This window comes from Amphiprion ocellaris, chromosome 21, assembly GCF_022539595.1.
Source record: "Amphiprion ocellaris isolate individual 3 ecotype Okinawa chromosome 21, ASM2253959v1, whole genome shotgun sequence".
Lineage (NCBI taxonomy): Eukaryota > Metazoa > Chordata > Actinopteri > Pomacentridae > Amphiprion > Amphiprion ocellaris.
The window spans coordinates 21,653,688-21,666,559 of NC_072786.1; the positions used below are offsets into that span (position 1 = coordinate 21,653,688).

A 12,872-nucleotide genomic window follows, 5' to 3' on the forward strand; every position below is an offset into this window, starting at 1 on the left:
AGCGATAAACTGCAGCCATTACAGGGTCGTTCACAGGACTAATATACGATAGCTAGCGAACTAGCATTAGCTTACCCTCATATCATAGTTCATATCCTCTTGTCTTCAGCTTGATGCTGCTGTATCGCCTCCCAAACTCTCCTGTGTGTCTCCTCAGTGTTTCGACTCGTCGCTCTCAGCTTTCTCCGACTCTTCTATTACTTTGAATCTGACAGAAAGCCACAGACCGAGCAGCAGGTGAACCATCGCCTCCATGTCTATTGTTGTGCTGCATTTGTGTCGCACACAAATGACGGTAAAGGACCTTCGGTCCGCCGTGCTATGACGACTCCACCCAATCTTTGCAAAATTTCATATTCATAAGTGTAAATTCACTGCTAAAAAAAACCCTTTTTAAACTATACTTGCTTGAACTGGCACAGTACAAAGATTCTATTCAATACTCTTCAAATCCCAAAGCTGTGAAAACATTGGAAGGTTTCATGCAATATAACTGCTGATTGTATTTTTTTATTGTCTTTATATTATTTTTATTTATTTGTTGAACATTATTGTTTCTCACTGTTTTGTTTTAAGTTAAAACCCCTGGCATAATAAATGTAATGTTATTATGAACATTCAATTAAAAAAAAAAAAAAAAAAAAATGACGACTCCACCCACGATGAGGTGGTACTCAATGTGATGGAAAAACAACTAAACCGAGACGAGCCGAGTCCAGTACAGTAGTGGCGAGCCGTACCGCGCCGAGTAGGTGCTAAAGGAAACGCTAAAGGAAATTTTGTCTTGCACCGTGTTGTATCAACATTTGGGGTAGAGGACTGAGTTTTAGCAGTTGCCAATAAAGTTTTGTTTAATTCAAACCAACGTAGAGGTGAATAGCGCCACCCAGTGTATCGGAATGTGTTCACAAGCTCTGCATCAATCCATTACCTGGAAGCGATTTGCCTTGACTTGATGTGCAGGTTAACCAATCAGATGTTAGGATCCGCCCACCGACTTTGACGGGCGAGGTTGACACAAAATAAATTCATGATCCCCTGCAACACAAGGACCATGAAATAATTAATTAGTGAAATAATAATATATGTTTTTTTAACCTAAAATGAATTGCTATTTTAATGAATTAATGACATATTTAATAACACACTTATATATTTAATTCCAATTTTAATTAATTAATGACATATTTAATTCCAATGTTAATTAATTAATGACATATTTAATTAATTATTTAATGATGTATTTATTTATTTAATTTTGGCACTTTTAGTCCTCCATGAAGTTCAAGTTTTAAAAAAAGTTTGTAGGATGTGTCATGTTGCTTTTCTCTCCACTTAGGAAAAGTAAATTTGCTTGTTTTGCAAACGGCTGCAAAAATTAGATTTAAATATGTACTGAACTAAATAGCTGTTATAAGTGGAAGCCTCTGTTTTGCTTAATAATTTTAGTTTCCTGTTTTGTTTTTTTTTTGTTAGTTTGTTTGTTTTTTTGATGAATGTGACAGAGTTCCATACTGAGTTTAAGGGATGTTTGCCTACCACACCTAATATACTCTTTCTTTGTCATTTCATTGTAGGCGCTTCCTTGGTATCAACCCTGAGAGGGGAACAAAGGCCAGCCAGGAGAAGGTGATGTCCAAGAGGTTGGGGAAGCTGCTCCAGAAGAAGGCATCTACTGTAAATCCCCATGTAGTCACCCTTATAAAAAGACTGATGGACTCTGAGTGGGACTTCATGTAAACCCACAGCACCTCTCCACACAGAACCTCACTTTGACAAAGGAAAAGCCCAGTCTGCAACCAGATGTTCATGCTGTCATTCTAAGGTAACAAGTCTCAGTATTGTGTTTGGTTCAGTATAAAATACTTCAGTCCACGTGTCTCAGTTTTGAAGCTCCAGGTTTGTTCCATGACGTGGTGTTTATTGAACATGATCATGAGTTATGAAAGACTGATTCTGAAGGCAGAGTACCTGAAATGTGATGTGCAATTTTTAAGCAGATTGTTGACAACATGTTAAACATCATTCATTTTTTTTGTAGATTTTATTTTGCAAGACTTGAATCACTTGAAATTTGTTAGCTGCTGAATGTGTTCAATGCAGTATTAAATAATTTAAATGATATATAGATATCTTTCGTTACAGTTCAGGAAAAATGGAAATCCAAACTCAGTGTACCTGAACTAGAACATGCACAATGGGAACCTATTCACCATGAGGAAATGACTGTATGTTACTAAAATTTAATGGGTTAAATAAGTCAGTTTTTGAAATATGTTTGATACAGAATTGGTTTTAATAAAAGAAACAAATTTGGGGGATTTTATTTTTTTATATATATATATATATATATATATATAAAAAAAATAACTTTTAAGGGAAACGTTTAAGGAATTATTGGAATTTTCTTCCTGAAGTTTTTGCAAATTTTCAGAAATTTGGGGAATTTTTTTGCTGAATTTTTGGATTTTTTTCAGACAAGGAAATAATATTTTTTGGTGCCCCATAATTGAAGACAACAGGAGGGTTAAGCCTTCTACAGAGTTCATTACCACTACCCAGATCATCCGGTATCCTTGCATGTTTGATGATTTGATGGTTCTCCATGATGGAGAACACATCACAGTACACATAAAAGACTGAAAGGGCTCAGTCTGGAGGGGCCACATTTAGAGTCAGCCTTTATGGGAAAAGATAATCCTGCCATGGCTCCATTCCCACAAAACAGCGACTCGCCGCCAGCTTTTACAGGGAAACGAGCTGCTCGGGTACGCCTACCTCCAGCTGTGCTGGAGGTAGGCGTATGTGTGACATCTGTGCCGAAATGCACGTTTTTCCAAACACTGAGGTCAAGAGAAGAGGATGAGCATTGCCTGGTCGTGTTGTCATGGAGACCATCGGAGAACACAGATTATATCTGGGCCTTACTTCAGGCAAACAGAGACGGGATGATGACTTCTACAGTTCTCTTCAATCATAACTCCTATTTGTCCTTCCTGGCTCAGCAGCCGAGCTTTCATCTGCTGCATTCAGAGCTCGTGATGCTGTCTTGTTCCCTTCACTATGGTAATGACTACTGCTGTGTACCCATTTGGACAAGAGGATGGCTACTTTGTCAGCTAAACCCTTCAACAGAAATACCCAGAAATGAGATGCTTTTCAAATCAAGGACATTTATTTAGACAATTTTGGCCCATACGAGCCACAAAAGCAGAAAGAGTTTCATTCCAAAAAGAAAATCTCTCCACATTCCAAACTCACATCACCCCCCAGGATCTCTTATATTTGCAAGTTGTTTCCTGATAGCAATTAAAGCAGTGGATGTGTCATTTTAGAATGAAACTCTTCAAAGAAAAAGTGTCAGAGCTGAAAGAGTACAAAAAGAAACTCATTGCACAGTATTACAATGCAGTAGAAAAGAAAATGGCATTAATGGCATGACAGAGAGAAAAGTACCTTGTCAACCAGTGAATCTCAAGAGGCACATATTGGAGTTTAAGAGAGCCACTGGCTACGTTCACATGCGCACAATATGCTGCTCAATAATGAGATGGAGGTGGATTAATTGAAGAGTGTATTTTTAAGCAAGAGGATTTCCCCCATGTCATTCCTGCCACAGCTACGAGGGCTGATTTAACATCAGGGTGCTTCAGTAGATTCTCAGACCCTTTAAATGCAACACGTTTGGAGAAAGTAAATAAAGTCAAGCAGAAATCTGGCGGTTAATCAGCTCACAGCGATTCTGAAAACAGCTGATTAACTGTGTGTGTCGACACTATGCATACATGTAAACAGCATGTGATTGGCGTGCAAATACTCATGTGGTCCTGGTCAGTGTAACCCACCCACCCACCCACCCACCCCAACCCCCGAACACAACGCAAACAAACAGAGGAAATGAATGAGAGGGAACACAGGGGGCTGACAGGATACACAAAGGATTATATGGTTTGTTTCAGATTGGAGAAGTGCTGCTTTCATTTACACAACATGACAGGATTCTGAAGGTAGGGTTTGGAAGATTATCGGATCTGATATTTCGAGCATGGCTATTATTAAATTTGCCCAACAAAATAAATTAGCTAAAAAATGTGCTCGATTGGCTCCGATACAGCAATATCCCGCCCACAGCACTGTCTCAGTGTCGGGTCACATGTCATTAGAAACAGCCAATCAACACTGAAGGGTAAATGTTGGAAAGTTATCTTTCAATTCAACATATGCGGAATATAAATAAAGGCATTTTTGTGTTGGAGTTTGTGTTATTCCAAATTTTCATACCAGGATTTTTATTATCAGTATCTATAGTAAATATTGGTTATCAGTCTCCTTGATTACTAATTACCAGTATTATTGTTCGACCTGTTGGTGACAGGCTGAAAAGATAAACGGCTACAAAGAGACACCTCTGCGTTTGCTAGGCCCTGCTCCCCTTGGTTCCTGTTGAGCTTTCCATTCTTACAGGACACATATGCAAATGACTTTGCTGAAGCAACACGTCTTTGTTTTCAGACAGTGGCAGACAAAACTAGTTTCTCGTTTCTGACGATGGTCGCTGTACTGTAGCTGGCGAGACGCTGACTAATGTTCCCAGCAGCTGACTTGTTTTGAACAAGAAGTCTCCGATATGCACTCCATGGCTACAGGGTGGACCAAAAGTAGACTTACAGTTGTTTCACTATTTGTTTCACGTTTTAGATCTAATTTATCCCAACCATAATTCCAAATCAGTATTCCACATCCCTTATTCACGTTTTGGAAATGCTATTAAGCTATTTCTGACAATTTTGGTTTTGACTTTTATGTTGTTTGTTTATTTATTTATTTATTTTTACAGTGAATGTAAGCAATTGCAAACAAATTAAATCAAGAACAAAGAAAGTGGATACTAAAGCAGTATCGGAAGTGTGAAAATGCCAAGCAGGTGCACACATCATGGCAAGGAGACTTTAACACTCCCCACCTTCACACTAGGCAATTTATCATACCTACTTAGCATACCTACTGAACGTAAACCTACTTCTGGCCCACCTTGTATACATTACACTGCTGAAAGACTGAAACTAAACCTGCCTGGCCCAGCTGATACACGTATTGCATCACAGAGCTACTTGGCCTGAGTGTTATTTGTACGATAAGAGAATGTAAGATCAGGCTCTCGGTTTATATATTTTTAACTTTAAAAGACAAAATGATTTCACAATGCGGGATAATCAACATGTTTGGTAAGTGTAATGCTGTTGGCTTTAATGTAAAGAATAGGGCCTGTCTTATACATTCCATAACGGTCCGCATGACATAAATTTCATCATCGCTCCAAGTTCCTAAGAGTCGACGCAGAGCCATCCACGGATGTGCAGCCTAAAATCTGTGGAAAATTAGTGTGTATCTGCAGAATACATTGATACAACAAATTGCACATGAATGCAATAGAGTTTTCAGGTGGACTCAGCAGACTAGAAGAGTATAATAGCTACCACTATGCCTCTGTGGGTGTCAGGTGTCTTTCCATGTCGATGCACAAACAAGAGTTAAAACAGGGCTGCTAGTTTTAACCTAAACTAGGGTTGAACAGTTATAGAAATATTATTAAAGTGGTAATAAGATCAAGTGTAATATCCATACGCAGGAGCTGCATCTTTTTTGACAAAGGAAAAATGCGGCACAGCATTCTATTTGAAATGAAGGCTAGTAGTCTTACAAAGATGCTACATAGACACTACCGTTCAAAAGTTTGGGGTCACCCAGACAATCTCATGTTTCCCATGAAGACTCACACTTTTATTCATGCGCTAAAATAAGTGCACAAAGGTTTTCTAATCATCAATTAGCCTTTCAGCACCATTAGCTAACACAATGTAGCATTAGAACACAGGAGTGATGGTTGCTGGAAATGTTCCTCTGTACCTCTATGGAGATATTCCATTAAAAATCAGCTGTTTCCAGCTAGAATAGTCATTTACCACATTAACAATGTCTAGACTGGATTTATCATTCATTTAATGTTATCTTCATTGAAAAAAAGTTTTTCTTTCAAAAATAAGGCCATTTCTAAGTGACCCCGAACCTTTGAACGGTAGTGTAGATATTATGACCAAAGCTTTAAAATGCCTCAGAAGACATGTCCTTGCTTCTGACGGAATTTTCAAAAACCCTTGTTTTCTTTTTCTTACATTTCACAGCCCTTAACGTCATTCTCGAGGTGTAATGGTAGTTTAAATCTGATTTTCCAAATCAAAGAGAACATGCTTCTTTGATACAAACTGCAACAGAAGTCTTATCACCATTTTTCTGTTTGTTTAAATGGAAAAGAAGTGCAAAAGTGACCATTAACCATCAAAATTGTGACTCAGATCGCAAAATCTATAAAAAATAAATGCAATATGATTTTCTTTCAGCCCCACAAGTTACAACTCCACAGATGAATGTGCTAAATTGATAAATTAATTACTTTTGTAGAGAGCAAGCTAGTTATCAGAGACTGTTTCATTCATCTGCTCTTATGGCTTCTCTTAAGAAGACACCCCCATTCAACTTTTTAAACACCAAGTACTGCACCATGCTGCTGTGCCAACTAACACCTGCTAAGCTATTACTGGTTAATTCCTCTTAGGGGAGGGGCCTAGCAAAGGCTCACTTATCAACAGTTTAGTACCATGCAGTGTACGCAATATTTTTCAACTAACTGACAAATTCCATCTATTTTAATCTTTGTCTATGTCATTCATGTTCCTGTGCAAGAATCTTTAGTAAACTGAATCTTGCAAGTAAAATTATGATTTGTCTCAATTTAAAGACCATTACAAAGTTGGCTCGCAAAACTCGACTTAATTTACTTGTTGGTCCCCATTTCCAAAAACACTGAGAGCCCCTGATGAAGTTAGAAACATAATGAAAAACACAGATATATTGTATATGAGACACCCCTGCATGTTGTCTTAGATGCAGCCTAGGAAAAGTGTTCCTTAAATGTATAGAGAACATTGCAGGATAACGCAAAATATGAAACAACAAAACACAAATATAAACATGGGAAGGAAAGCAGACTTTTTGTATTATCACTAAAAATCTATGTTATTCCCTTTAAAGCTGGTATTGGCAGCATCTTCATGACTTAACCTGGAACACAATGACTCCAGACCTCAGTTCTCTGGTCCTCCATCCTTACTGTCTGTGTCCCTCCACTGATGATGATGCAGAGACATACTACACAAGGCAGGTAGCAAATATCATGAAACGTTAGGTGGTAAATCCCCAAAACGTGTTCTAGATCAAGAGATATTTTCAAAGAGATGACCTCCAACTGATGCTTGGCTTACAAAGTAGACCACCTTGCAATCAGCAGCAGTTTCATCAGCGCTGTGGGTGGTGGCTGCCGTTTTCCTGCTCCTCTCAACAAGACCAGCAATATAATATCCAAGTGCTTTGGTGCAAACGATGCAGATCAGAATTGCTACTGAGAACAGTCTAAATTTATGGAACATAATGTTCTTTGTGTGTAGAAAAAAAGCCATGAGCAGAAAATAGTTTCTAAACCATCATGTGGTTTCAGTTTCATCCAGTATGTGAAGCTGAGGAATGTGCTGGCCAGCGACAGAGAGTGCCCACATTCCCACAAGGCTTAAGGGCGTGAGAAGTCGGATGGCAGACGGCAGGGTTCCTGTCACCGTTGCCACATTATTGTCAAAGGCCTTTTCAGTCGCCCACATCGCTGTCCTGGTCTCCTATGAGCCACAGGAAGTGGAAGCTGAGTGCCAGCAGGGCAGTGCCCAACAGGTCACCTAGAGCTGTCAGGTAAGGGATGGAGAAACTGTCTGGGTCTTTGCCGCTCCGCCACATGGAGTGAACCATCCAGTCTGCTATACACAGCAACAGCAGCACCTGGAAGAGAAGAAGGATGGAAGCTTTAGAATACTGATACTGCAATATACAGCAGAGAACCAGTTATTTATTTTACAACCATTTGGCCTCTTGAATTTCTTGCTGAGATTAATAACAGAAAATTTCTACCACTCATAAAACCTGTATAGTTAAGACGTAGCTAGACCTACAGTTTAGCTTAGCTTAGCACAAAGACTTGAAAAGTAACATCCCAGAGTTTCTGCTGCTTGTCTGACCACTAACCCTGACCTACTAATACTGTTATGCAAATGCAATAGTGTGGTAAACCAAAAAAAGGTAAATAATTTAACCAGTGAAGTGCAGCAGTGCTGAGAGGCAGATTCTGTTACTTTAGAAAGAGTGAGGCTGGCTGCTTCCCTCATTTCTAAGCCTTTCTAAGCTAAGTCAACTGGCTGTTTGCTCTGACTGTACTTCAATAGTATCAGCTCTTCATCTGTCACCAAGAAAACAAATATGTGCCTTTGTGCATTTCCTAAAATGTCCAACTATTCCAATTCCTAAAATTTAGCTCAATCATGGTACACACCCAACAACACAACAGAAAAAATATTTTATTGTAAGGACTGGATTATTATGGGCACCATAGTTATTTGGTTGGATTGGGTTAGAGGGTGAGTTGCTGCCCCAAGCGACGGAGTCAAAGTATCTTAGAATCTAGATCTAGTTCATGAGTGACAGGAAAATGGAGTGCAAGATGGACAGAGAGATTGGTGCAGCGTCAGCAGTAATGCGGGTGTTGTCCCAAACTGTTGTGATGAAGAGGCAGCTGAGTCAGAGGACGAACTTCTCAATTTACTAGCCAATCTACGGTCCAACCCTTGCCTATAGCCATAAGCTGTGGGTAGTGACCGAATGAATGAGATCACAGATACAAGCAGCCAAGATGAGTTTCCTTCATAGGGGGGCTGAACTCAGCCTTACAGAAAGGGTGAGGAGCTTGGACATCCAGAGGAAGCTTGGGGTAAAGACAGATATTTAATACATGCACAAGGATGGGTGTCTCTAAGTATGGATAATTTGACACAACAGTTCCATTGGTAATTCGTAAAGGGGATAATGATCTGTCTGAAGCTGGTCGTCCATGCTGACACACTGATATTGGCCCACTAAGTAACCACCACTGCTATCAGTCGTATGCTGTAAACTGAATCTAATCAAGGAATGCTATCTTCTGAGCAAATTCAGTACTGGCTTTAAAAGCAGCTTGGAAACGGTACATGGTGATGATGGTGGTGAGGGCAAGGTTTTGCTTAAGCAAATGCTTCTTTGCATGAGAGATACTGTATTGAAACCAATCCAATGTAAAGTAATTAATAGGCTGAAGTGGTCTTCAATAAAATTATAAGCATCAGGTCTGTTTCCCTCTAATTATTGTTGGTGTTTTGATTCCAATCTGAGTGACAAGTTCCGTATGATTTCCAGCTGCCAGCTGGGACCATGTTGCATAAAAGATCTGCAAGAGTTTGGGTACTGAGGTAACTTTACACATCTTTGTGTTTTAGTAAGACATTTTTAGCTTCGCTAACAGTGGCACACTAGGGAGGGCTCTGTCAGTGTGTCCACCACTTTGGTCCTGACAGAAATAACTTGGCAAACATTGACAGATGTCCATGAAATTCAGTACAGACTGCAGTACATAGTGCCCAGAGACTGAATTCTTATGACTCTGATGATCCCCTGACTTCATCTAATGAAATCTATATATTGAAGTTTCCACTTTACATTTTCTGTCCTGATGGATTATGGAAATATCTGTGGGATTTACACAGTTCCAGGACAATATGTTCTAATGACTAGACATCCTCTAACCCAATCCCAAGGATGGGTATCAGGTTGGATATTTAGGCATATCCTAATGGCCTGGTATCAGCTATAATTAAAATGATCAAGTTCGGACCCCTTTTTAACCAAACTCTACACTGTTTTTCACCCTGCTACAGTTGCAGCACTGTTCTCTTTTAATAGCTCAGTCCAGCATTTTATGGAAAATAATGCAATAAAAATGTCAAACGTTATTTGAGATAAACAGATTTGCAAACTCTGAAGCTAACACAGCTTTTATCTCACATCAATCCTTCTCATTAGAGGACAAAACATTCAGCTAGCAGCTTTTCATTTTTTGCGAGCACTAATCATAACATTCACCTTTCAACAAACATCGCTGGTGGCAGGTTTTATCAACGGTTACCAATTATGCTTAATTCTGAAAGTAACTCGATGAGAGGCCAAAATTAAATTTTTGCTGTCAGGTCTGTGTGCTCTCTGCAGCTGGTGTCTGAACTCAGCCAGAGATTGTGGCATCCAAAAGAAACCAAAAATAAGTAAAGAATTGCAATATTTCATCAAAAATACCTTGTTCTATATATGTCATTAAAAAAATTGGCAAAATAAATCTTTTGCACCAGATCCTGAAAAAGAAAAATAATTCTGTGGTTGTCAATACAACTGAGAAACTATGGCTGACTCAGCTTTATAGTAGAGCCACCACTAGGTTCATATAGCACGTGAAAAAAATTCTGAGACTGTTCAAACAGCAGCTTGTTTTAACGGAAAGGAATGAGTAGACAATACTGGAGATTGAGAGAAAAATAAAACATATTTGATTAACAAAATAAATGCTCCATGGTTAAAAAATGGCATACAGAGCAGCAAGATTTCAGCAAGTTGTTGGACGATACATTCCACATGGTGAAATTTCTTTCTCGAGCTGATGTGCAGAGTGGTGTGATGAAACTTGTAGAGGTTGTAAAATGTAAATAGGTCAAGTCAAATAGACTATCTATACATCAATGTCACTTGGAGCACCATTTTTTTCAGTACTGGGAACACCTGTGAGCAGATTGACTGTGTTCATTTTGTCGTCTTTTCATCAGGTTAGCGCTTTCTTTCTTTCTGACAACTTTGGAAGGATTATGAAGGATGTTTTTACCTTTAGAAAAAAAGGTAAAAACATCCTTTCGACTGCAGTCTAAACATGTAAAGGTGAAAACATCCTTGATAATCCTTCCAAAGTTGTCGGATGAAAAGAAAACGCTAACCTGTGAGTATTTGGAACAATGTTGCATAAGCTGATTCCAGTTCAAAAACAAAGAAGCTCGAGCTGCATTTTTGTGTTTTTAGTAAGTATGGCAACTACGATATGTAATAGTGCAATAATGTACCAAAAAACAATTCTGAGTTCTCTTTACTTCTAGACAATTTTGTGCTGTTTCAACAGAGGTGCAGGACTGTATATTGCAGTGCAGAATGGAAAAATGAGACAGGAGTGAAAAAAATGCTTGGAGTTCAGAATGTTAAAGGTCTAAGAGTGGCCAAAAAAAGTATTAGGATATTTCTCCTACTGACCTCAGTGATACACTGACTTTCCCTTTAGAGCCACCACTAGGTTCATATCTCTAGTTTTAGATAAAATGCCTCAATAACTATTGGATTGACTGGTAAACAAATCATTAGCCTCAGCTGCACATCTACACTACTGCTTAAAAGTTTGGGGTGACCCAGACAATTTCATGATTTAAATGAAAACCCACACGTTTATTCATGTACTAACATAACTGCACAAGGGTTTTCTAATCATCAATTAGCCTTTCAACACCATTAGCTAACACAATGTAGCATTAGAACACAGGAGTGATGGTTGCTGGAAATGTTCCTCTGTACCCCTATGGAGATTTTCCATTAAAAATCAGCCATTTCCAGCTAGAATAGTCATTTACCACATTAACAATGTCTACACTGGATTTATGATTCATTTAATGTTATCTTCATTGAAAAAAATGCTTTTCTTTCAAAAATAATGACATTTCTAAGTGGCATGAAACGGTCAAATGGTAGCTAGTTAGTGAGAGAAGTCAACAAATCTTAGACTGCTAACATGCTGAACTCAAATCAGAAATACTACACTTGTAAGCATGTTCATATGTTCTCATTGACAAAATTAAAGATAACAATGATAATATTACTATTTGCTGTTCATTAAGTTCCTTTATTTCCTACTTTTTTGAATCAGTAGTCTTCTCCCATGACAATAATGAGGAATAATATGGCAATAGAAAAGTAGACAATGAAATGGCAGTCTGAGCAGAATTTTACACCCAAGAACAGAAAGAAAAGCAAGATAGAGAAAAGAAGAGGCCTGGAGGGAACAAGTGCTTCAAAATGCCTTGCAGAATTGCATAAACACTTAACTGTAGTGGGAACAGGGAGTAGATGGAGTAATGGACAGAGCAGCAGACCGAGAGACGAGTTAAAGAGTGTTTTTCATAATTCAAGTTTCCACGCATGGCGGGAACGGTCGCAAGAGAAAAAGAGAAGTCTATTAAAAGATAAGGACGAGCCTATAATTTAAGGGAAAATGAGCTGTCCAGAGCTGGCAGTTCAAACATTATAAAAACAAAAAAGCATTGCAGTCATTGAGCGATACTGACATGTAAAGAATGCAAACAGTTGGGACTTTATCAAGAGAGAATTGATTCTTATCATATATAATTCTCTGTGTTGGAGAACAGATTAATGTATCAGTTCTGATAACCTGTTGACAGCACTGCTTGTCTCTCAGTGTGGAGGATTTCCTGTGATGGAATGTGTAATACTGTTAAACAACACAGCCTCCTGCTTTCCCATCCAGTAACGTTCGATCACGACCACGATGAAAGCATCTCACAGGCGAACAACAAGCTTTCAAACCTATTCACAGAAGTGGGTGTCATGACTTTGTCTTTCATTCATGGTGACAGGGCAGCACAGTTGGACATCCTCTCAGTTGTTGCAGTTGTTGCTTTCGTATCGCCCTGCCTAAAACTGTCAACTACAATCAATCATTCACAGCACACAGCTTCCCATTTCGGATAATAGTTTCGTTTGGTCCAAAAAAAAAAACAAACAACCTCCGCCCTAAATGATAAAAAATAAAAGACACTTGTGTGCAAAATTTCAGGGTGAGGGAGCCACATTCCATTTCCAAAATGCAA

The 12,872-nt window shown here is 38.8% G+C and overlaps 1 protein-coding gene across 1 annotated transcript in view; it reads right to left on the reverse strand.

Annotated features, from left to right (window-relative positions):
- Nucleotides 1-3,153: 3,153 nt before the first annotated feature.
- Nucleotides 3,154-12,872, reverse strand: part of slc41a2b (solute carrier family 41 member 2b) — a 55,716-nt gene continuing 45,997 nt past the window's right edge. Inside the window, exon 11 of the mRNA XM_023299762.3 lies at nt 3,154-7,881. Coding sequence (XP_023155530.1) covers nt 7,696-7,881 — 186 coding nt within the window. The 3' untranslated portion in view covers nt 3,154-7,695. The remainder of the gene's footprint in view (nt 7,882-12,872) is intronic.